The sequence below is a fragment of the Nicrophorus vespilloides genome, unplaced genomic scaffold (genome assembly GCF_001412225.1).
Source record: "Nicrophorus vespilloides isolate i.1.1-1 unplaced genomic scaffold, Nicve_v1.0, whole genome shotgun sequence".
Taxonomy (NCBI): Eukaryota; Metazoa; Arthropoda; class Insecta; order Coleoptera; family Silphidae; genus Nicrophorus; species Nicrophorus vespilloides.
Window position 1 is genome coordinate 5382 of NW_017099826.1, and position 25473 is coordinate 30854.

General features: G+C 40.2%; 5 protein-coding genes and 1 non-coding gene across 10 annotated transcripts; 2 read left to right on the forward strand and 4 right to left on the reverse strand.

Moving 5' to 3' along the window:
* The first annotated feature begins 1245 nt into the window (after nt 1–1245).
* On the forward strand, nt 1246–15483 carry LOC108565715 (shootin-1). 4 transcript variants are annotated; one of them, XM_017925301.1, is made up of 5 exons: nt 1246–1383; nt 1441–1492; nt 13721–14006; nt 14066–14252; nt 14314–15483. In XM_017925301.1, exons 3-5 carry the CDS (start codon nt 13793–13795, stop codon nt 15404–15406), a joined length of 1494 nt encoding a protein of 497 aa, XP_017780790.1. In that variant the 5' UTR covers nt 1246–1383; nt 1441–1492; nt 13721–13792; the 3' UTR covers nt 15407–15483. The 4 variants fall into 4 exon arrangements, with proteins under 4 accessions (XP_017780790.1, XP_017780793.1, XP_017780789.1 ...); XM_017925304.1 differs by lacking the exons at nt 1246–1383; nt 1441–1492 and adding an exon at nt 7678–7699; XM_017925300.1 differs by lacking the exons at nt 1246–1383; nt 1441–1492 and adding an exon at nt 10377–10843.
* Nucleotides 1687–5074, reverse strand: LOC108565714. Its single transcript, XM_017925299.1, has 9 exons — nt 4874–5074; nt 4522–4818; nt 3578–3874; nt 3250–3522; nt 2983–3181; nt 2632–2924; nt 2335–2573; nt 2064–2268; nt 1687–2013 (listed from the first exon to the last, which is right to left on the reverse strand). Exons 1-9 carry the CDS (start codon nt 4938–4940, stop codon nt 1772–1774), a joined length of 2112 nt encoding a protein of 703 aa, XP_017780788.1. The 5' UTR covers nt 4941–5074; the 3' UTR covers nt 1687–1771.
* Nucleotides 15484–15645: 162 nt separating the features above from the next.
* LOC108565710 (splicing factor 3B subunit 1) lies at nt 15646–21721 on the forward strand. 2 transcript variants are annotated; one of them, XM_017925295.1, is made up of 7 exons: nt 15646–15953; nt 16061–16320; nt 16380–16506; nt 17513–17592; nt 17891–18079; nt 18143–21256; nt 21325–21721. In XM_017925295.1, exons 1-7 carry the CDS (start codon nt 15926–15928, stop codon nt 21481–21483), a joined length of 3957 nt encoding a protein of 1318 aa, XP_017780784.1. In that variant the 5' UTR covers nt 15646–15925; the 3' UTR covers nt 21484–21721. The 2 variants fall into 2 exon arrangements, with proteins under 2 accessions (XP_017780784.1, XP_017780785.1); XM_017925296.1 differs by lacking the exons at nt 15646–15953; nt 16061–16320; nt 16380–16506 and adding an exon at nt 16546–17154 and having other exon boundaries at nt 21325–21720.
* A 424-nt stretch (nt 21722–22145) lies between these two features.
* LOC108565712 (mitochondrial pyruvate carrier 1-like) lies at nt 22146–23006 on the reverse strand. Its single transcript, XM_017925298.1, has 3 exons — nt 22773–23006; nt 22614–22714; nt 22146–22521 (listed from the first exon to the last, which is right to left on the reverse strand). Exons 1-3 carry the CDS (start codon nt 22838–22840, stop codon nt 22355–22357), a joined length of 336 nt encoding a protein of 111 aa, XP_017780787.1. The 5' UTR covers nt 22841–23006; the 3' UTR covers nt 22146–22354.
* Nucleotides 23007–23136: 130 nt separating this feature from the next.
* Nucleotides 23137–24803, reverse strand: LOC108565711 (1,5-anhydro-D-fructose reductase-like). Its single transcript, XM_017925297.1, has 5 exons — nt 24488–24803; nt 24074–24418; nt 23742–23989; nt 23428–23685; nt 23137–23369 (listed from the first exon to the last, which is right to left on the reverse strand). The coding sequence occupies exons 1-5, from the start codon at nt 24569–24571 to the stop codon at nt 23267–23269; spliced, it is 1038 nt and encodes a 345-aa protein (XP_017780786.1). The 5' UTR covers nt 24572–24803; the 3' UTR covers nt 23137–23266.
* Nucleotides 24804–25282: 479 nt separating this feature from the next.
* Nucleotides 25283–25355, reverse strand: Trnav-cac. The gene has a single exon. It is a non-coding gene; the product is annotated as a tRNA-Val (tRNA).
* Nucleotides 25356–25473: the final 118 nt, after the last annotated feature.

Genomic DNA, 25473 nt, shown 5'->3' on the forward strand with positions numbered 1-25473 from the left:
ATTGCATCACAAAAAGACTAATTACATTACGTAACGTATAAATTATGTACATATTTCTGTTCATAATCCAAACCTGCGCAGAAAAATATTAATCTTAATCAATTAAAACTAATTTAACATATCTTAATTTATGTCTGTGTGTATATATAAATAAAATGTCGAAAGACTGATTCACAATAGGATAGTATCTTAAATGTCAAAGTTGCAATTGTTTTAATCATTGATAAAGATACTAATCTTCGTGTGAACCAACCTTAATGTAAATATTTATATCTTATATTTGTATACAAAAAAAAATAATATCTTTATCTATATATGTATAAAAAAAAACCAGAATTTATATATCGATCCAATAAGAAATTTTGCTAATGTAATCTCAGCTTAAAACAAAAGAAATGAGAAGCACCACAGATGGCGCGGCCTATTACATAAGTATAACCTTAGGCAACTTTGTTTACGTAAAACTAAATGTATTGAATCATCTTGTATATATTTATATGAATATAATTATAATTATAATAAGAATGAGAAAAGACAATTGCGTGTATAAGAAAGAAGGAAAGATCACGAAGGCTGCTCTGATTCATACAACAAGTGTGAGAGGTGCCGTGTGAGATGGATAGCGAGCGAAAATTGCATAATATAAATGTAAAAATATGCACATAATATTAAGATAATTTATACTCTCCAAAAGAAAAGAAAAACCATTAAATTATCAAATGAAAAAAGAAGAAAAAGAAATTATATTATAAATATATATATATTGTTAACTTTATTTTTTCTGTTGATTTCTCTGTTATTTCCTGTACTTTTATATCGATTTTAAACAAACAAACAAGCAAACAGTGTACGTATTACCCTATGAAGAAATGAACTATGACGCAAATGTTACAGAAATAAATGTATTTATGCCTATCGAAACTTGTTTATTTCTTTACCTTTTAACTTGTAACTTTTCTTTTTTTTATTTCGTTGCAGAATTTGATTTGAAACTTATGTATTCACCTGCATAGAAACGTGAGTGTTCAATTTGTTTTATAATCAACACCTTGTATTAACACCTTTGTTTTTCCGTTTCCTAGCAACGAGTAACTGAATGACAGGAAAGTTGACGTTTCTTAAGAGACTGACTGTCAAAACGTACACGGATTTATGTAATAATTCAATTCCAATTGATAATTTCCTGAGTTTTCTCACAAACTTTCGACACTTTGATCTGCGTTTTACTTTTGACGGTGGATTCCCAATTTCCGGAAGAGCGCAAAGTCGTCTGCAATTCAAAGACACAGAGAGATGAAGAAAAAGAAGGAAAGAACTAAATAGTGGAGTGCACGGAAATTCTGTGTTCGGAGATGAAGAGAAGAATTGGAAATTTACCAAATGGTAAATCGATTTGCGACGAGAAAGCAATTAATTAATGTAACTCAATTTTTTTTCAAGGATTGATCGAGGAAAAGAAAGAGGAGTTTTTGCGAAAGATCGAAGAGTGCAGGTAATTACCTTTATTATTTAATAACTCGATAACCGCACACGCGAATTTAATCGTTAATAACGCAAATTGAAGGTGTATTAATAAGCTTTCGAATGAGCCCTCGATCATATTTGTGGCATCCATGGTTTACCTGTAATTATCAGTTTGAGGTGAAGTGCGCATTTGGTTGCATACATTAAACGTGACGATCGGTATAAAAAAAATATAGATTTATTCGAAACATATAGCTAAAATATAAATGCTATGTACACTTTCTACACTTTGCCTTTGGTCTTCGATTCAAGTCAAATGTCCATCGGCGAATCGCACCCTCCGCGCGTTCTCCAGATTGCTGAAACCGAGACCGAAATTCTTGTGCAATTCCTCCACCGATTCGGAGAGTTGCCGATCCTCGTAATGCTTCCTGTATCTACGTATCAGAGCGACGCAACACACCAGAAGGATGATTTGAATGAGGATCCAAGTGATCGCGATACCGATTAGAAGCGAAAAATCGAGGCAAACTTCGTTCGTGTTCAAATCTGAAATTTATAATTATACTCGTTGAGAGGGAATCAATTGATCGATTTACCGTAGCCGGCGACGAGAATTCGATTGTTTTCTCCATGGATTAGACGATCTTGTCGAACCGTCGCGCTCCTCACGACGAGGACGAATTCCAAGGGCATTTCCTCGAGAACGCTTCCCATTTCCTCTTCGTATTTTCGATTCGAAACGTCTTCGGTTACCACCGCTCTCCTCTTGTTGTTCGCGTTGTAAACGGCGCCGCAATCGATCTGTAACGTATTTTGTTTTTGTTATTGTTGTTATTATTATTAAGGGTTGCTAAGCGATGAACGAACCGAAGGACATCTGCCGGAGCAGAATTGCACGATCACGCTGAACCTCAAGATGTTCGATGAGGAGAATTTGAAGGCTTGAAAAGTCGATGTTAGAGTGACGGAATCGTTGTTGTAGATCTTCTGCAGTGATGGGAAAATGTCTAAATTGGTTGGACAACCTCTGTCGTCCAAAAGCAGGATGGATTCCCGTCCGTTCTCGGTCATGGCAATCAAATGTCCGGCCCAAATGTCGAAACCGTCTGCAAATTATATTGTTATTATTATTGTTAATATTAGTTGGAAATTGTTGGATTTAACTGTTTCTCGGATGCATTTCGATTATCAACTTGAGATCGTCGCCGATTTCCGTCTCCGAGATGTCACCGTTCGTGCTCAGATCGACGATCCTCATGTCAACCGTTGGCAAGGAAACGCTGGAATTGATGAGGCTCGTGCCGAGGCCCGTGTGATCTCTGGAAACGTTGAAACCGGTGCCGACGACGACTTTCTTCGTGTCGTTCGCGAAGACGCAGCCCACGTTTATTATCCGATCCGATTGCGTCTGAACGAGAGAATTATACTGTATGATCATCGTCGACGACATCAACGTTCTACAAGTAAATAAACAAGTTATTACTATGGTTACGTATCAATTTGGATGAGTTGTACCTGTTGATCGGACTTCTCGCTTCGAGGATGCCGCATCTGTGCATCACCAATGGCAATCTGAGAGTGATCGGAGCTCTGTCGTTCCCCAAGGCGTAGCACTCGGGATTATCAGAGTATCCGTTCATGTAGAGGCGGCCGCGGAACGGATTGTCCGGTTGAAAACGGACCAGCATTTCGTCGCGACTGCAGGTCACCGTAACTACGCGTTGCGTAAACGAAATTTGTTAATAAAAAAATTTCGGAAATAAATGAAAAGTGTGTGCTCACTGTTCAAGCAGGGGGCTCTTTCGTAATATTTGGCACCCGCATGATGGACCAGAGCTCTGGGTCCGTGCAGCTTGCTGTTTTCGCCGTGCATCAGACACGTGAACAGATGCGATCGGCTGCCAGGCAACAGGGTGTAACCACGGCAACCGAAGATGGTTTTCGAGTCGCATTCGCTTCGACATTGCGATTCCGAGGCGTCGCTTAGAGACGCGTCGGAGTGACCGAGTCGGACGTCGGGGAACTCTTCGAAGGCGCAGAAGACGTTCGTCAGATCTATAGGCATAAACAAACGAAATAGAAACAGAAACAGACGTAGAAACCAACTAACTTTTCGTGCACTGATTCTCGAGATACTCTTCGTCCAGTCTTGATGCTCTGTACGCGTTCGGCACGCTGTGACGATCCGCGTCGCTCAACGTGCACAGACCGGAAGCCTCGGAGCGGAAATTCGAATAATTCTGGATGCGAAACTTCGCCGATCTGCATTCGAACGTCGTCTCGTTCAGACACGCCTGCTGACATTCGCTTCTCTTCACCGCCTTCGGCAATTGTTTCGTATTGTTTCCAACGAGCGTCGCACCCGGGATTCGCTCGAACGTCCAGATTCTGTCGCAAATTTTCGGCTCTAAAAAAAAACCAAAAAAAATATAATTAATATTAATAATTTGTCTATTTAAAGAACAATAGCAGAGGAAGTTGAAAAACCGCACGATCTAATGAATAAATCAAGAGCGCGCCAATTAATGCTGCATATTCGTCATCAAATCAAATTAACATTGCAAAACGTAAAGTTTATATTCATTTTTGTTGTGTCTTATCGAACATAATTTATTTGTTGCTAAGCAACCAATTACTATTCGTAACCCCTCTGTGAACTTAAAATACGCGCATCACTTAACGTTTCTATTTCTAATGAATCTATTTCTTTTATCGCAAAAAAAAACCTCGAAATAACCACAAGCAACGTAAGTTATTTCGAGCGCGCAACGTCGATAAGTCTTATCTAAAGAAAATTAAAGAAAGAAAACGCGCAATTTCGTTAATTAACTTGTTGTTTTCTAATAACAAAATTTTTTATTGTTACCAAGCAACGATGACTTAATTTGATTCGAGAATGAACTCAACTGTTTCGTTTCATTTCTGATTTAGGTGAGTTTCATTTAGTCATCAGAAACATAAAAATTTTGGAAAATTTACTCATTAAAACTTTTGTTTTCTTTGCTATATAAATTTATGGTTATGGTGATAAATTAATAAAATAAATATATTCACCATGGAAACAAGTTTTCCGGAACCAGGCGACGTCGGCGTCGTAGAGCGTCTCGTCCTCCTCGTGAAGATTTGATATGTCATCGGTGAACCAATAGCAGGAAGCGTTCTCGTAGAAGAGAACGAAACTCGAGCACTCTTTGATCTCCAAGCATTTGTTTAAACAATCAATGGTGATTGAGCGAGATCTACCATCATTGGTCGCTTGATGCAGAAGGTTCGGATGCAACGAATATCTCGGTCGAATACCAATAATCTTCTCGAACTTAACGACACGATCCTTCGCGCACTCTAATCGAGCTGAAAAGTTATGAAAATTTAGTTTTCTGAAAAAATTTAATCAATCGATTCAAACCTGAAGAGATCGCGTGAATTGAACTGACGACGATAACGAAAACTAATGATAAAGTAATCTTCGGCATCTCGGACGCTCCTCAAGCATCCACATCGAAGATATCCATAATTTTGTTTCTGTTTTCGAATGTTTCTTCTGTTTCTATTGGTTGTGCTAGTGATGCCTCCCGAACGGACGACAGTCAAGTGACATCAGTTCGAACGACGGCGACATCAACATATATATATGTACGTGTATAGTATTATCGTTTTTCATTTGTTTCCAATGCACACTACTACTACTACTACTTCTACCTGTTACATCCCACCATATCGAATGCATTACGCAAGCAACCTTGGTCCATTTCATCCTTGCAATTTTACAATATTTACACATATTATGATGTGTATGTATGAAGAGACGCGACGGACATGGAAATAAAAATGTAATTTTCAGATGTCGCCACCCCGAAACCTATAGTTACCATCTCAATATTCGCAATTGTTTCAACATTTGTCGCTTAGCAACGCACCCGAGCCGAAACAACCCGCCCACCAAAACTACGAAACAAACTCTTTGCCAATCACAAAATTAACGACAATTATTATACGAAATATCTTTTCTTTTTTTTTTCAACATTCCGAGTTACCAATCGATAACAGGAGGTACGCCCGCGTGGGAACAAAAATCGACGTTCTTTTGTTGTTGTTGTCAAAACAAAATAAATACGATTTACGTAAGCCAATTCGAGTCGTGACACACACACGACCCGATTCGCACTTATTTGGAATATATATGTAGAGCAAATATGTGTTTTTCCAAGATCGAAGTCACCTCGCTAGTTTATGATTCATCTGTTTTTCATTTAAGTAACTTCTGCTATATTTTCCCACTTAATATTTAGTTTTCTAAATAATCTTTAGATAAAAAATAATTGGCAAAAAAAAACTAATTGACAAAATTAATTAACTTTTCCTTATAAATTGTTTCTTTCGATTCCCATAGATGTCGCAAGCGCACGCTCATCTTATTCTTTACTTGCCAACTTTGATTTGACCTTAATTCGTTTGAATGTACCGCACACTTACAAAAAACAAAACAAAAGTAAAAAGAGCAGAAACAAAAAACACTCAATTAAAAACAAACGATCGGTGGAGGCGCGTGTGTCCGCTGCTCCACATAAAATAAATAAAAAAAACATTTCCCTTTCGTTTCGGCCGCAATTCCAAAACTTATTTATTTTCATTTTGTTTTGCATCTCGAAAAGCTCTTGATTTCTTGTTTCGGGGTGTGGGCGAAAGTTGCCACAACAAACATCCTGTTGTTGCTAAGGTGGTGATTTTTGTTTCTCTTGCACCTCCCACAAATTAAGCCTACTTATATTCGTATATAATTACCATTCGTAATCTGAAATCCCCAGATCAACGTCGGCTCGCTTCAAGGATGCTGTCAATTAGATGCAGAATATATCTAATTGGAAACGTCTTCAGCATACAGATTACCGTTCGAGAATTTACTTTACTTTACTCTCCATTCAATTACGAACGAAACGCGCTCCATTTCATTCATCTGCGACCACAATTAAACATCCGAATGCTTGATTTCATCGAGTTATCATATGTTTTTCAATAATCGTCATTTGTTTCAAATTCGATGAGGGCACGCGCGTGCTTGTTTCCATCGTTTATTTGTTAATTATCTTCTCCGTGTTGGGAAACTCGTTCCAATTTTCACTTTTGTAGTGTTTATCAACTTTACGAGTCTTTGCTTAGTCTACATCGATTCACCGAAACAGTTTGGAAAACGCATCGAAATGTTATGAAACAAATGAAAAAAAAAGAAACAAAAATGTTATTTACCAATTGTTTTATAAACATAGCAACCGTTCATTTTATCAATTGTTTCTTTGATTCGATTCTCTTTTTTTTTTTTTAATTCGATTTTACGATTCGAAATAGTTTATTTATAGTGCATATGACTTCGAATTGGAAAATAAAAATCAAGTTGTCCGACCTTCGACAACTTCGACGTTCAATTGTTATCGATTCGAAGCACGTATTCCTTATTCATTGTGCGAGCGCGATATGTGACTTCCTCCATCTGGAATATTTTAAGAATTCAATTAAAGAAAAAATCGCGATTTTCATTTTCCGATAGGAATTTGTTTATTAAAACAATGTCGAAACGTTCATGGCAATCTTTAACTGGAATTCAGTTGTCATTGTTCGACTATTTACTGCACGGAAACCATGGAAACTAAGGAAATTTTCGAATACCAAGAAATCCAGAGACGCACGCACGCACGCATCCACATTGTATCACGGATAATTTTATCGCAATCACGTCAGTTTCAAATGTTTATCTGCGAAATAAGACATTGCATAATACTCTAACCGCATTTAGCTGCTATGGCAACGGTTTTCACCTTAAAAAGTGACAAAACAATCAAATTTGACAACCAGGGAATGTCACAGTGTGACAATGTCATTGCGTAATTATTATCATGCACTACCGCATGTATCATTCATTCATTCATTTATTCGATCTACCGTTTCCAACGTTACGCAACAACCATTGACATTGACAGAGAAACAAATCCGAGATGGCTGCCATGGAAACGCGATTACATAAATTCTCTTCTTGTTGATGTTGTTGTTGTTGCAGGTTGCTAAGGAGAAAGTGAAATCGAGATGTTGATCCTGTGTCGCTTGTACACATACAGTCTACACGTGGATTCGACGGCGTCTCGAAGATCCGGAGATGAAATGAACAGATAAACAATAATAATAATAATGATATTGCAATGAATTCTTTTACGAAGAGGAGAAAAAAAAGTAAAAAGTACAGGTGTGTTCGCTTTCTAATTTACCTTTCTTCGATCTGCCAAGAACGATCACGTAAGAGGGACAATTTCTTAATACGACCACTTTCCTAAGGGAACATATTTTGTTTTTCCTTTCTCTCTCTCTCTCTTAATTTGTTTCCATGGAGACATGAGCAACGCGATTTCCGGATTAGTAATTGTCATCATTTTTCCCGTTACAATTCGCACACTCGAATTAAACGGTAATTACACAACAATTAGCATTTGTTTTCGCTTCAAAAAAAAAAAAAAAAAAAAAACTTTCGTTACTTTCGGAATTCCTAAGATATTCGAGTTATTCCAATTCGTTGGGTAATTGCAAAAAAGCAGTTTCCATAGTTACCCAAACAACCCTTGACCTTGAATGGAAGCGAAACAAATTGCAAAACAGAATCATCTGCATGCTACACGTTATTTAAGGAAGTCGTTTCCATAGTTACACAACAACCCTTGACTTTTGGAACGAACAAGATCAAGGACGTATAATTGTACATATTACAAATACACCGTTTCCATAGTTACAACAACAACCCTTGTGACGTTTCCTAAGTTACGTAAGTTTACTAAGACTAATATGTTTTTTTGTTGTTGTTGCTGTTGGGGAAGTATTTAATTTCGACTAAGATAATTTAATTACTTTAAAAGCGAACGCAGTTGGCTTATCGCAGTTTTCTATGTGTCACGATTTGTTTATTTTGTGGTGAACGAACGTACGAATGTACGTTATTAAAGCGGCACTCGATTCGCAGTTATTTTACGCTATTTCCATGGCAATTATACGACGACGACGATGAAATTAATTGCAGAATCGAAACGAATGGGAACGAAAAATTATGGTTGCATGGGAACGAGAGAGGTTGAACAAAACAAAGGTTGCTATGGAAAAGTTGGAAAAGGAAAGCGATTTATATATGGAGAAAGAGAGAGAGAGAGAGAGTGAGCGAGAGAATGCAACTTGTTGTTATTAGCGCGGGTAATTGGAATCGTTTGATCCTTGAAAAAAAAAACAACAACGTACACAATTGCATATTTTCATCATATTCGCTCGTTTCATTAAATACATACACCTATGTTAAATATACTTATGCATTTTGCAACTTAACTGAAAGAAAAAGAGAAAGATAAAGAGTGAGAGCGATTGAATGCATAGGAAACAAAACATGTTTTATTCATGACCACTCGATTTAATGACTTGCAGTCTCCGCCGAAGACATTTTCTATTATATTCAATTACCATGACAACAATGTTTCCTATTTTCCGTTTCCCATATGCTACCATAGTTACAATATTGTTACAAATTTGTTTGGGGTGCGCTGCGACGCTGTCAAAACCTGGGTTGTCACGGTAACTGCATCACTGTTTCAATTTTGCAGGAATAAAGATAAGTTTACTTTCGGATCGGGAATTAGTCACGGTTTACTCACGAATTTCGTTTGTTTGTTTGTTCCAAAGAAAGAGATGGAGCCTCTCGCATGTTGTGTGTATTAATAGGCTTTGTTTGGGGGCTGTTTCCCAATTAATTACCGGCCCTCTCTACCTCTATTTTTAGCGTCAATTAGAGAAGACGAACACGTCTGCTTTTCGCTTTTTCTCGCTCGAACGTTTCTATTTTCCCCCGATACTCACTTGTTTTTCTTTGCGTTCGTTCATCGGTTTCGGGAAAGTGCGAAACCTTTCCGTCTTCCATTCTAAAACGGGAAGAGAAAAGAAAATCAAAAATGAGAATAAAGACGCAAATAGAAATCGATAGTCTTGATTTCACTTGAAAAAACATTCTGCAAACATTACAAACTGTTAGTTTTGTAACGTAAATTTAAAATTTAAAAAAAACAAAACAAAAAAATGTTATCTTTCTGACCAATGAAGAGATATTTATCTTTTTTATTTCTAACAATTCGATTGGTCCAATATTTATTTGACAGTCGGCCATCTTGGTTCCGGCATTGTTGCTATTGGGGGTTGATTATCAACAAATCAAGATGGCCGAATCTATCGCAACCAATAGGAAATAATGTCCAAAACGAAATGTGCAAAATTCACTGCAAACTTATTACATCAACAATCAACTAATTCATATTTGTTTGTTGAAACGCGTTTCGTTTTGCTTATAAAACCGACCAATTTTAAATAAATGACAGCTGTCAAAATTGCAAAATAATTGACAGCTGTCAAATTGAATTACTAACGTGATACCAACGTGAATGTTTTTGAATGATTTTTAAAACAATTTTCACCTAGATATTTTTAGATTATGCAATCTATAAGCTTGAAAATCAATTTTTTTTTTAATTTTCTTGAAATATGACTAAGTAATAATAATTCAAGAGGAAGAAGATGTTACGAAGATGATAGTTAAGTGATACAGCAGCAGAGTCATATAAAACGCGAGATTTATCGCGCGTTCATTGTGTGGTCGTCTTCTTTGATGATTTTCCTACCCAATGATGATGATGATGTTGATGATGAGTCACGTTGGCGGGGTTCGAATTTGATAGCGTAAAAACCTAAGAGATGGAAATACGAGGAATGAGAATGAGCGAGAGTGAGAAAGAAAGATAAAGAGTTGTGGGAAGAGTGATTGAGAGAGAGAAGGAAGGAAGGAAAGAGTGAAGGCGCGGCACTTAAAGATAGATTCCAAAGCGCGCTCCGATCCAGTCCAGATCGAGTCGCGTGTCGTGTCCCGTCCACTGAGAAACAATACCTGAGTGAAGATCGTTTCTATAGCAACAAAAAAAGAAAACAGATGAATTAAGGAAGACAAACGAAAAACAAGGATTAACTTAATGAAAAGACTTTAACGAGTTGTGGATGTATTTTCGAGGAAGCGAAGAACTTTCACCCGTGATGATCTCTGGTTTTCGTCGGTTTCGTGGTTTCAGTTGTTGTTGTTGTTCCTTCTCTACCACCACTACTTCGACCTCAGCAGCAGCATCCAACTCATAACTGCACCTTGCACTACTCAACAACAACCCACAGAATATCCTCTTTCTTCATCACTCTTCTTTGTGTAGTCGCGTGTGCCGTGCCGTGCTCGCATCGTTCTTTTGTTTCTCGCGCACCGATTGTGGGTTACCGTGTCTCCTTCGCCTACTGTTGCGCCAAAAAAACAAAAACAAAAACTTATACAGTAAGTTTGATTCTTCATCTTCTAAACTTTTAGTTAGTTTAATACAAATTTTCATTTTATGCGCTCAAGAATGCTAATAGTTCGTTTTCTTACATAATAATTAAAACGTTTTATTTGATTTGTTGTCATGGTTACTTTTATATCAATCAGCTGTGATCAAAACGTATGATTAATAACAAAACAATTGTTTTGTTGAAAAACAATCGAGTTTCGTTGACCGGCGAAAATAAAAGAGAAGAACGCGTCGATAAACAAAAGAGGTGAATTGTCATGGTTTACTATGACGATGAATCAATTCACAATTAATCAATGCGTTTTCTTTTGTTATTGATAATAATAATAACAATTGAAAAAACGAATGCAAAGTTCAATATCGTCAGGTAGAAAAAGACGAAACGCGATTAAAAATTCAAGGTTAGCAAAAATATGGCTCTGGGAAAAAATTGTAGAAAACAAAGATGAGAAACAATAATTAACAACAATAATTAAATTTTTTATGAAATTATTATAATCTTAGCGGTTGATTACGTGTTGTTGTTGCTGATAAATAGCGAAAATATGCATGAAATCATCGATCAAAGTGATTAAAACAAAAGAAAATGTAATCAAATCGAAGCGCAGCTGCGTGGAAACAATTGAATTTGTTAGGGTCATTGTCAATTTCTTTTTGTGTTTCCTTAGTAACGAAACTTAAAAGAAACAATTGGTATTGTCAATTAAGCGTAGACATACTTTTCCATTAGTACTAAAGAAACAAGTGAAAACGCGTTCATACAAGATGTAACTACGCCATGAAAACAACAAACAAGCGAAAACAAAATTGAGAAATTTTTGTTATTATTAAAATTCTTGTAAATTGATGAAATTGATAACTTTTCCTTTGATTGTTAATACCTGTAAGTACGTGTACTTATTTATTGTATTGGAAAGTAAAGTGGATTTCACTTCCAAGCTCAAATAATAACGAGTCTTCGATGTCTTCGCCCAAGGGGCTGTGACAACATCGGCGATTTCTTCTTTCGTTTTTTCTTTTTTTTATTCGCATATTTGCACACGTTTTCACCTTTCTTTGCACAAAAGGCAGAAAGTTTTCACTTAAGAAAACTTAACTAATTTTACTTATTTCGCCACAAAACGTATCATGATGAATCACCGTTTATTCTGATATAAATATATGTGTATTATTAATGGTAAAAGCCGGCTTTGATTAGATAAGAGTATTTTGGTGTAACCTTAGAAACGCATGAATGTTATCAATAGTTACGAATATAACCTCACAGTGATCAAAAGCAAACTAAATAAAAAAAACAATTGAAGAAGGTAATTATATAAATTTAAAACTCTTGTTTTTATTACATTTTTGTAAAGTTCTCTAAAACAAAAGAAGAAACTGTGAGTTCAAAAAAAAAAGAGTACAGTTAAAACAGTTGACTCGAGATTCGGACCGAGATGCTGTTACGTCGTTTTGTTTTACGATTTTATTGTTTCTTTTTTTTTGTTTCACACACACACACACACACAGTTCACTTGATTATTATTGTTTTGTTGCGAGAAACGAAATAAATTACGTAACAACGAAACAAATTAATAGCGCTCTCAACATACAAATTCGAAGATGTCACCATGGTAACAAACTATTTTCGGTTATTACCATAGCAGCAATTAAGCTCTTAAATAGCTCGAATAATTGAGAGTTTCAATGAACGATGTTCTTGTTCTCGTATCTATTATACATTGTTATCTTTGGTCGAGTAATAAGCTTGTTTGACCCTTACAAAATGTGCATCTAACAATTTCGTTTATCTCTTATGTATATTTGTGACATTATTTTTTTCTGTGTGGAATTTCACTCTCTCTCATTCTTCCTCCTTCATCACTTCCTTTGAGATCAACGTCCTCCCTCGTCGAGAATGGCATCTGTGTCATCAGGAAAGATGTGTGTGCGTATGTGTGTGGTCGGGTTGTCAATGGAAACATTCGCGACGCAGGACCGGAGTCAATCAAAAAATCTCCATAACTATAGCAACTGTCAATAAATTACCATAGCAACCAATTAATTTGTTGCATCATTGGGCGTGTCCCGAAAAGAGAGAAAGAAGAGAGTAACGATTAGAAAGTGGTCTCGAATGAAAGGGAAATTGTTTTATATAATTTTGAATTTTAGTTTGTTTCGATTGGATCCGGCTCTGCTCTTTTGTACTGAAACACACCCACGTGAGACAGACACTCGCAAAACTACAATAATTTAATAGCCGCAAATGAAAGTGACTTTAATTGCCACAAAATTGAAACGAAAACATTCCTTAAACACAGAATAGTTTAACTGTTTTTTCCTTGGAATCTCTCAATATCAATCATTTTAAGACCTTGACGACCCCAAAAAAAAAACTTAGTTTTTCTTGTTATTGTTGTGCGTCCTAAATGCATCAGGAATTTTAATGACTCACGTAACGTCATATTTCATTTATTTCTTTCGCATTCGACTGTTTCGTGAGAGAAACATAAACATGTGTTACTTAGCAACTGTAAAATAACAATGATGATACGATAGAGTACACTAATCCAAAGCCTACTGATAACGAACTTTTATAAATTAATGGGTGATAATCAATCAATCAATCAATCAATTGTTAATACATAAACTATGACAACTTCCGGTTCTCAAACTACTTGATGCAATTATTAAATTTATAAAATTTCCCCTATTTTTTTCTGGTTTGTTTTCGTATTTGTTTTTTTTTTTTTTTGGGTTGAGTGAATTAAGTGAGTGTGAAAAGTTCATCAAAGTGGGCCTGAAAATAAAAGAGGGAGCTAAAAATAAAATGGATCTAGCGCGTGTTTACTACGTCTTCTCTTACATATATTTTTGTTTTCCAGGAGTTTCGGGAAGCTGCAGCAGCATCGATGCGGACCTAATTGAAAAGAAGTGCGAGAAGAATCGTCCGAGAGATGGCGATGCACGCCTACAATCCCGTTCCGGCTTCCCTCACAACCGGAAACAGCAAACTTCCGTTGAGGAGAACCAATAGTAGGCTCGGATCGGTCAGCGTTCCGACCACCCCCACATCCCCATTGGCCATCCGCGATGAGGCCAACAGATGGCGACAGAAGTTCGAGGAGACGGAGGAAAAGCGGAAAACGTTACTCGCGCAAAACGAAAAAGGTACATTTCTATTTCAGTTTTATTGTGATTCTATTTGTTTTTTTTATATGTTTTAACAGCGCGTCGCACCATCCATGATTTGGAGAGGAAAAATTCGCACATGTGCTTGAAAAATGAAGAAATGGAAACGGAATTATTCGAGAGAAACGAGAGTTTAGCAAAATTGACGACCGCCTCGAAGACGCTCTTCAAGGAGTACGATTCGCTGAAGAACCAGTACGAGGTGGAAACCACGGCAATGAACAAGTACGGTTACCTAGCAATTAAAACCAATTACCTAGCAACGAATAAACATTTTTTTTTGCAGGGCTCTCGCGGATGCTTCGAACTGGTACAGAGAGAACAAAGTGCTGCGTCGAAGAACGATGTTGTTGGACGTTGCGGATTCGATCGATGAAGGAGTCGATTCGTGGGAGACGGCTTCCGATTCGGACTTGGAGAACTTGAAGGAATCCGTGAAGAATCTTAGCGTCGAGGTGGCGCATCTTCAGTCCGAGTTGAACTCGGCGAAATTGCTGGAATTTGAAGCGACTGAAAGCAATATACATTTAACGCAGGAATTGGAGGAAGAGAGGAAGAGGAACGAGAGGTTGCAGCAGGAGCTGGTGGATCTGAAGAACAGCCACGAGCAGATGCTGCGCGTGTCGAATATGATGAAACGCGAGTTGGAGGATTTCAAAGAGATGGTGAAGAGTCAGAAGAGTAACGCTTTGATCTTGAGGAAGGAAGCGGACGATTACAAGAAGGAGAGAAACGTGTTGGCTCACAGGAGCACTCTTCTGCTGCAAGGATTGAACGCGGACGAGGGAATGGACACGATGCTTCTGATGCAGGAGATCGAAGAGCTGAAGAGCACTCTGGAGGATGAGAGGAACAAGCACGTCGCTGAGCTTCAGGTCATGCAGGAGCGATTCGAAGAGATGGAGAGTAACTCTCACTTGGAGATACTCGAGGAGCGACTGAAGTTAACCGAATCCGAACTCTTGCACGCCATAATGAGAGCAGACAAAGCCGAGGAAGCGGTGAAAGCACCGCCGGTGGCAACGCCTCCTTCACCGCCTCCACCACCGCCAGCTCCGCCCATTCTCCCGCCTCCTCCACCACCGCCACCTGTTGTCCCGTTGAGGATCAAGAAAATCTCGAGGACTTCCCCGCCCCCTGACGACGCCGCTTCCACGGCAACGGATAACAAGAAGGCCGGCGTCAACGACGAGATCATCAACCAGATCAAAGGCGGTTTCTTCACGCTGCGCAAAGCCAGCCAGGATAACAACAACAAGAAGCAGAGGGAAACGCCGAAAGCCGTCTCCGAGATGCTCAACGTCCTCGGCAGTCTCAGACGGACCAAGAACAAAGTTAAGCTGAAGACTGCCAGCAACATGGAGGACATACAGCTCTAAACACAATCAACCATCATTGCCAAAACAAACAATTTACACAATATTATATAATAATAATAATAATACCAACATGTTATCGCGCATTAATATATATTTTAATATTTAAATGTTTTCTACGAATATTTGATTAAATCTTATTATATTAAATAATTCAAATTTTGAAGTATATGCAACCCAATGAACACACACCAAAATATTAGTCTATTAATTGATAATTAGTTGCGGTTTTAATTTGAATTCAAATTTTATGCTACGTATGCAACCGAATGTTTTAGACAGATCGAAGTGAAGTTGGATCATAACAATATTTTCTGGTGATTTTCGCTTCGTCGTGTTGTTGGTAACGCATGCATCGAGTTTTGGTGAAACGGCGGTCGCCATCATCATCGTTGTCGCGTATTTTTCATAATCAGTTGTTAAAGTTTAAGTTTTCGAGCGATCCCAGCGGAAATAGAGGCGCGAATTCGAGTGAAAACGTTCGTTGTATTCATGGATTAAACGGAGGGGATTCCGAGAACGATGGAAAATATACCAAAAACGCACGAAGGTGAGGCCCCCCGAAATCCACGAAAAACATAACCTAAAAAAATGGCGTTATCGTTACGTTTTTGTTTATTTGTTATTCATTTTTTTTTTGTTGTTTTTGATTTTCAGATATTGAAGCGCAGATCAGAGATTTGCAAGCGAAGAAGAAAACAGAGGTGCCCGAAGATGGACCGGATAAGGGGGTCGGTCTGGGAGAGAGCGGTTATTTCGATAGTGAGATCTATGAGAGCGGAAAGAGCAAGTACGAGGGGTACGTCACCTCGATCGCAGCCAACGATGAGGTGGACGAAGAGGAGGAGGACGTGGGTTTTGCCCAGAAGAAACCGACGTTTGGGGCGCCGGTGGCCCTGCTCAACGATGTGGCCCTGGTAACATATCCATCTCCCAATTGGAAACAGTCACAATTATTAACTGTTATTATTTGCAGAGCGACAAAGACTATGATCCATTCGCAGACAGGAGGAGACCCACGATTGCGGACAGGGAGGATGAGTATAGACAGAAGAGGAGACAAATGATCATATCCCCGGAAAGAGTTGATCCATTCGCAGATGGTGAGTGTCAATTTTACGTACTTTTTTTATCTCTCTCTCTTGTATGTCTTCTTATCTTTTTCAATATTTTTTTTGAAATAAGACAAAAAAAAAAAAGAAAATCCGCAACTTTGTTTGTATTATGGGGTGTGCGAATGACGAGCGAATGTGCGCCTGCTGTGAATGCGTTTGTTATTTTTTTTTTAATTGATCATCGAAACTGGTTAAGCATGTAAAGCAGAAAACAAAACAAAAAAGAGTAATATATTAAAAATGAATCGCAAGTGCAAGTACAAAAAATACTAATGACAACTTTTGTTCTCCACCGTGGGTTGGTCGACATATAGGGAAACAGCATAGAGCATCTACAGTGTTAGTGGAATTGCCGAGTTTGAATTGGTAAACATATATAAACATATATATAGTAAAACAGAAAAGAAATTTGAATACAGAGAGAAAAGACCAAATCACCAGCAAAAGATTTACTATTGTGAAAAAAAAAATAAGAGAAAAGAAAATTCAAAGACAAATCGGACAAAAAGTTTCTAGAATGAGAGTGTGTGAACTGGTTTCGAAAAACTATTAATGACCCCAGCCTATTTCTAGGTTCGCTAAAGTATTCCCAGTAATCTCAAGACTTCAATAATTCACAATGGGTCACTGCAACACGTACGTATTCTGGTCTGCATTATTTCTCTCACTGATTCTCTCATTAATTTCTCTCTCTCTCTCTCCTTCAACTATTAGGATTTCAAGTTGTAATTTGATAGAATAAGTGAGTTTAATATGTGGATCACTGCTGAATAAGAACATATATATATATATATAAAAAACAGATTTTATTTTGGTACAATCGAAAACGTTCCAATTTTTCTAAATTACTTAATTACACATTAAAACACAAAAAAAAAATAATTAGAGAAGTTGTAAATGGTTCAGTATCGATCAATCAGAGACACGTTTCGATTGTATTGGGGGAAAATTGCGAATTTTGGCCGCACTAACACTAGATTCGATGGTTTTGCAGGTGGCAAGACGCCCGAGGTCAATGCGAGGGGTTACACCCAGATTATGAAGGAGCAGCTCCTCAAAGGCGAAGAAAACGAGGTAAGAAAGAAACATACTTATTGCTTATTTAATCAATCATGCTAATGCGAGTGTTTAAAGTTTAAAATGTTTTTTTAATTTTATCTTTCAGCAAAATTTGTACAAGCACGAGGATAGTGACTTTAGGTTTATACTTTTGTCTTTACCGAAGAGTACAAAGCTTCTATCTTCAGATACTATTCTCGTGCATGGATATATTGCTTGTTTATTAGCATGATTGTCGATGGTTTTCAGTTTGAATTTAATTTCGAACCATTCGATGATTATGACTTTTTGTTTCTTTTGTCCCGCTTTGTAGTTGCGTAAGAAAATCTCCGAGAAATCAAAGGACGGAACGTTGAAAACGACCAACGGCGAAGCGAAACCGGCGCCGAAGAAGAGAGGCAGATGGGATCAGACCGTCGAGGATAGTTTCGTTCCTGCCAAGAAGAAAACCCTTACTATAACCACAAACACAGCCCAAACGCCTACCTGGGGTGATAATGATGTAAGTGTTTCAGTGAGAAATTATTCAATGTTTAATTATTAACCTTTCTTCTTTGTTGATTAGCGTACACCTGCGGATCACAGATGGGACGAGACTCCTGGACACAAGGGGAGCGAAACTCCTGGAGCAACGCCCGGACAATCGACGCGTATGTGGGATGCGACACCAGGTGCGGCGACGCCGGGTCGCGAGACGCCTGCCCACGATAAGAGCGCCTCCCGCAGAAACAGATGGGACGAGACTCCGAAAACGGAGAGAGAAACACCGGGACATTCGAGCGGTTGGGCGGAGACTCCGCGCACGGACCGCACCGGAGCCGACCTGATCCAGGAGACGCCAACTCCTGGTGCCTCGAAGAGGAGGTCGCGTTGGGACGAAACCCCGTCCGCAACGCCTTCCGTCACCATGACACCTGGAGCCATGACGCCGCAAACACCTCACGGCACTCCGGGTCACGCCACTCCGATGCTAACACCGGGTGGATCGACGCCCGTCGGAGTTAAGGCGATGGGGATGGCCACACCCACTCCAGGTCATTTGGCCTCGATGACGCCCGAGCAGTTGCAAGCGTTCAGATGGGAGCGGGAGATCGACGAGAGGAATAGGCCGTACTCTGATGAAGAGTTGGACGCCATGTTCCCGCCCGGTTACAAGATTCTGCAGCCTCCAGCCGGATACATACCAATCAGAACTCCGTCGAGGAAGCTGACAGCCACGCCCACGCCGATGATGAACACACCTCAAGGCTTCTTCATGCAAACCGAAGATAAGAGCGCCAAGTACATTGATAACCAACCGAAAGGGCAGAATTTGCCGTTCATGAAACCAGAGGATGCTCAGTATTTCGATAAGCTGCTTGTGGACGTCGACGAGGAGGCTCTCAGTCCCGAGGAGCAGAAAGAGAGGAAGATCATGAAACTGTTGTTGAAGATCAAGAACGGCACTCCGCCGATGCGGAAAGCCGCTCTGAGACAGATAACCGATAAGGCCAGAGAATTTGGCGCGGGTCCATTGTTCAATCAAATCTTACCGCTGCTGATGAGTCCCACATTGGAAGACCAGGAACGACATTTGCTCGTCAAAGTTATCGACAGGATCCTCTACAAATTGGACGATTTGGTCAGGCCGTACGTGCACAAGATATTGGTCGTAATCGAACCTCTGCTGATCGACGAAGATTATTACGCGCGTGTCGAAGGTCGCGAGATCATTTCGAATTTAGCGAAAGCCGCCGGTCTGGCCACCATGATTTCGACAATGAGACCGGACATTGATAACATCGATGAGTACGTGAGGAATACGACGGCCAGAGCGTTCGCGGTCGTCGCATCCGCTCTGGGAATTCCATCATTGCTGCCCTTCTTGAAGGCCGTCTGCAGATCGAAGAAGTCGTGGCAGGCGAGACACACGGGTATCAAAATCGTCCAGCAGATCGCCATCCTGATGGGATGCGCGATCCTTCCGCATCTCAAATCGTTGGTGGAGATCATCGAGCACGGTTTGGTGGACGAGCAGCAGAAGGTCAGAACGATCACCGCTTTGGGTATAGCCGCGTTGGCCGAAGCAGCAACACCCTACGGTATAGAGAGCTTCGATTCTGTGCTGAAACCTCTGTGGAAAGGTATCAGGACTCACAGGGGAAAAGGTTTAGCCGCCTTCCTGAAAGCCATCGGTTATTTGATACCGCTGATGGACGCCGAGTACGCCAATTACTATACGAGGGAAGTGATGTTGATTCTCATCAGGGAGTTTCAGTCGCCCGACGAGGAGATGAAGAAGATCGTGTTGAAGGTGGTGAAGCAGTGCTGCGGCACAGACGGTGTCGAGCCACAGTACATCAAGGAGGAGATCTTGCCGCAGTTCTTCAAGCATTTCTGGAATCATCGTATGGCCTTGGACAGGAGGAATTACAGGCAGCTGGTGGATACGACGGTGGAGATTGCTAACAAGGTGGGAGCGTCGGAGATCATCAATAGGATCGTGGATGATCTGAAAGATGAGAACGAGCAGTACCGTAAGATGGTGATGGAATCGATCGAGAAGATCATGGGTAATTTGGGGGCGGCGGACATCGATTCGCGACTGGAGGAGCAACTGATTGACGGAATATTGTACGCGTTCCAGGAGCAAACCACCGAAGACGTGGTGATGTTGAACGGGTTCGGAACTATCGTGAATCAACTGGGGAAGAGGGTGAAGCCGTACCTGCCGCAGATCTGCGGTACGATCCTGTGGCGATTGAACAACAAATCGGCGAAGGTGCGACAGCAGGCGGCGGATCTGATCTCGCGCATCGCCGTCGTCATGAAGACTTGCCTGGAGGAGAAACTGATGGGACATTTGGGCGTCGTGCTCTACGAATATTTGGGTGAGGAATACCCGGAGGTGCTCGGTTCGATCCTCGGAGCGCTGAAAGCCATCGTGAACGTCATAGGCATGACGAAGATGACGCCGCCCATCAAGGATCTGCTTCCGAGGTTGACACCGATCCTGAAGAATCGACACGAGAAGGTGCAGGAGAACTGCATCGATCTGGTGGGAAGGATCGCCGATCGAGGACCAGAGTACGTGTCTGCTCGAGAATGGATGAGGATCTGCTTCGAGCTGCTCGAGTTGTTGAAGGCACACAAGAAGGCCATCCGAAGAGCTACGGTGAACACGTTCGGTTACATCGCGAAGGCGATCGGACCGCACGACGTCCTCGCCACGTTACTAAACAATCTGAAGGTGCAGGAGAGGCAGAATCGCGTGTGCACGACCGTCGCAATCGCCATCGTCGCCGAGACCTGCTCACCTTTCACCGTTCTACCTGCCCTGATGAACGAGTACCGAGTGCCAGAGTTGAACGTGCAGAACGGAGTGCTCAAGTCGCTCTCCTTCCTCTTCGAGTACATCGGTGAGATGGGTAAGGATTACATTTACGCTGTTGCACCGCTCCTCGAAGATGCTCTCATGGACAGGGACCTGGTGCACAGACAGACGGCGTGCGCCGCCATCAAGCACATGGCTCTCGGCGTCTACGGCTTTGGCTGCGAGGATGCTTTGGTCCATCTGCTCAACTACGTCTGGCCCAACATTTTCGAAACTTCCCCGCATCTCGTGCAAGCCTTCATGGATGCTATAGAGGGGATGCGAGTTGCACTCGGACCCATCAAAATCCTCCAGTACACGTTGCAGGTAAATTACTATTTATTATTCATTCGCAATTCTTCAATATTAATACTTTTTCTGTCTCTGTTTGTCAGGGTTTATTCCATCCGGCCAGGAAGGTGAGGGACGTCTACTGGAAGATCTACAACTCTCTTTACATCGGTGGACAGGACGCCCTCGTCGCCGGTTATCCTCGCATCATGAACGACCCCAAAAACCAGTACATAAGATACGAACTAGATTACGTTTTGTAATATCCAATTAGCAAGTCAATTCACACCTACGCACCCTTCCTTAATTACTTACTTACCTACCCACCTACACCTAAACCAACCTTGATCCACTTGTTAATAACTTTCATATATTTTTTTTTTTTTTTTTAATTTCCTTATTTACATTTTTTGTTATTTTTTAATTTTGTTTTCTTCGCTCCTTACGTTTAGAAAAGAGAAACACTCTAATATTTTTCCATTCTATTTGTTCGTTTATATATATTATTATTAATTTAGTCTCAAAATTTCTGTACATTTACAAAAGAAAACAAAAAGAAGAAAGAACATGATAGTTTTATAAAATTTATATTTAGCGTTCACGAATCAAATACTTAATGAAAAATTGTTTAAAAGAATTAGTCAAAACTGAAGAGAGGAAAAATATAATGTTTAAGCACATTTGATTTGTTATTGAAAAAGATATGAACTGCAAAATAATAATGAATAGGATGTGTGTGTGTTTCTTAAAAGAAATAAAGAAAGAGAACTTAATTCAATACTTAAGTCTACTTACTGTCAGTTATGGTGGCTTAACTAACGACTGGAAAACAAAATGGTCGATGAATTGGACCAATCGACAAGTGGGGACTCGTTGATTGGTCGAGGTCGTTGATTGGTTGGAATTGAGAAACAATTGAATGGAAGTCACTTTACAAAATATATTACTCTTTATCGTCTTTACAAAATAAATGTATATAAATAAATATGTGGCAACAAAAACACCCTTAATACTCTCTTCTAGTCTCTTCCTAACTAGTAAACAGAGAGCGACTAGCAAATTCCTTCCTCTCCATTCATCACAGACTAAAAAAAAATAATGTTAAATTGTGCTATAAACCCAAGATCCTCGTCATCATTGCTTGTTCTCTTTGGCCTCTTCACTGTAAGTGTAGTTCATGAACCGTCCGAGTTGCACCAACTGAGCCCCTTCGTTAGTAAAATGGCAAGCGAAGAGAAGCATGTTCCTCGGCTGCACCTTCCAAGCGAATCGCATGAACACCAACGAGTAGCAGCACAAAGCTTTTTATTATGGAAATAAAACAGTTGGTAAATTAGTAATGATTGCATTTGCAGTTATTGTTTGCATATATATATAGAGAGAGAGAACAAACCGAAAGTCATTGTTCCGCTGATGTATTTTGGATCCTTCTTGATGTCTGCCAAAGCCGCAATGGGAATGCCCCAATTAGCGACGGGACCCCAGAAATGTGTACTGAAAAACATCCAAATCAAATATATAATTGTCTCGATGCAATATTGTTATTAATTACCTGGCCAAATAGTTTCTGAACTCTTTGCTCTTGAGATGCTCGAACAGTTTCTTTCCTATTTGTGCCATGATGGGGGTGATAAACTTTAATTGAAGAGACAGCTGTGACTGGAGGGCAACAGGTGCATTTAAGGTTATGGTCGTTTGTCGAAAGAGAAAAAAATTCCTTGACAAATTGACGTTACGTCAGGATTTAATCACCGATTGATTACATAACTCTCACTCTTTCTCTGCTAATAAAGTTCCCTATATGAAAAACAAAACAAAATCGTTTTAGTTCGAGCACTTTGGCGCTGCTGCTGCTCTAGTTTCCTGTTTTGTTTTGAATTGAAATGTGTGCAGCTGCGGTAAGTAAATTACTAATATTAACTTTTATAATATTATTTATTGATGATTAATGGTGATGATTCTTATAGAGGACGACGATCGAGAGAAAGATGTGTGTGCGCACGTGGATTCAAAAGTTTATATGGTATGTAATTGTAATTATAATGTTTACGATGACGTTGATGAAGTCTCTTCGCTTTTGTTTGTCGACGTTCTTTTCTTTTCCTGGGGTGCGTGATGCGAAGGCGTCCCAGACGGATCGTTCTCCACCCTATATCGCATATTGTTAATCAATTTAACTTTTTCAGTGTTTCTGTTCTTCGACTCACCAAGTCCACGATTCCCATTTGGTGATTTGCCCGCTCGTCCCCATATCCAGAGCAGAGAGTTTCTCCATGTCCTCGGTGGTGAGCTCAAAGTCGAGTACTTCCAAGTTCTCCTTCATACGTTTCGGACTGGTGCTCTTCGGGATAACGCCGACGCCCTTCTGCACGGTGTGTCTGAGCATTATTTGAGCAGCAGTTCTGTCGTACCTTTTCGCCATCTCCGTGAGCAGCGGAAGCTCCAGCAGGTTCGGAACGTTCTTCCTGTTTGCAAACTCATATATTCAATCGTTTTTTTTTGTTATAGTTTCTTCGCTTACACGACCCCGTAACCGCTGTAGAATGCGGTCAAACCCGGAGATCCGAGCGGTGAGCAGGCGACGACCGTTATGCCGTGCCCGTGGCAAAACTCCACCAGCTCCTTCTGCTGAAAGTAGACGTGCAGTTCGGTTTGCAGATTCATCGGACGGATGCGGCAGTTCTTCACCAGACTGGCGATTTGCTCGAGCGAAAAGTTCGATATTCCGATGGCTTTCGTCAGGCCGCAATCGACGAGCGCTTCCATTTCCTTCAAGCAGCAAGTACGAAATTATCAATCTAACCGATTGTAATAATCATTGCTGTTGTTGTTTTAGATTGAATATATATTCACCTTCCAAATGGCGACGTGATCGACCTGCGTATCTTCGACGGCGGTGTTCTCCTCGTCGCGCTTTATACCGTTGGGGCAGTGCACCAGGTACATGTCGACGTAATCGAGCATCAGATTCTCCAGCGACTTCCTCAGGTACGGCTCCACTTTGCCCGGGTACATTCCGGTCGGCGGTAGTTTCGTCGTGACGAACAGTTCGTCCCTGCGGATGCGACCCTGCTCCATCCAATAGTTGAGGACTCCTCCGATGGGTCTCTCGTTCTCGTACAGGATGGCCGTGTCGAAGTGGCGGTAGCCAAGGGACAGAGCCTCGTGCATTGCCGTCGTCATATCACCGCTCGTCGCCTATAGCAACCGTCATTGATTAGTAGTAACAAATGCGTTGCTATGATGATTTTGCTATGGTTGCGTTACCTGCCATGTGCCCAGACCTACGGCGGGCATCTTGACTCCATTGGACAGCTCCAACGTGGCTCTATTGCTGCTGCTGCTCATCATTTGCTCGTGTTCGAAATCGTCCTTTTCGATATGTTCTATCGTCCTATTCGCGCACCGTTCAGTTCACAATTATGTTTATACTGGGAATTATATAAAAGCGTTGAATGATAACTGAACCAAATCACCAGAGAGTTTAATTTATGCCATTCAAGGTCATCCGACGTTCTCTGTAACGCTATTCTCTCTGTCTCTCGCTATACATCAACATCTATTTGTACATGCGAACACTAATTGCCGCATACTAACTACTTCATCGTTCATTGATAACGCCTCCTAATCTAAGTTTTTTTTTTTTTCATAAAACGTCATCGCATGACTCTACAAAACCTTTCGGATTCAATTCGACGAAAAACCTTCAATCCAAAAACTATATGTGGTAACAATAATTCTACGACGATTAGGGTAATTCAGTTTCGTTTTCTATTTAGAAATATATCGTTGAATTGCGAAAGAGAATGCATCGATCTCTGAACATCTCAATAGAGAATTGCTCTTATCTCTCCTCGCATCCTCACCCAGTTTAATCTATCCTAGCAACATAAACAAAAACAATAGAGGAGCATGACTATCGTGAATAATGCCTCGGAATTTAATGCTCACTCATTCTCGATACGTTATTGTGCAGGCATTTGTTCATACGGGTAATTTGTAAATACGCGATGACTTGACGTATACTTTGATTGAAGCTTAGAGTAAAACAATTGTTTTAACTGTTTCCGCCCGGGATCGAACCGGGGGCCTTGTGCGTGTGAAGCACACGTGATAACCACTACACTACGGAAACCGGTGAACGTTTCCGACAACAATTTGAACATTTGCATTTTGAGTAAATTATTCGAAAATCCCTTAAGATAATTTTGTCAAAAAAGTCATGTTTTCAAGTTTTTCGTTAATAACTCGAA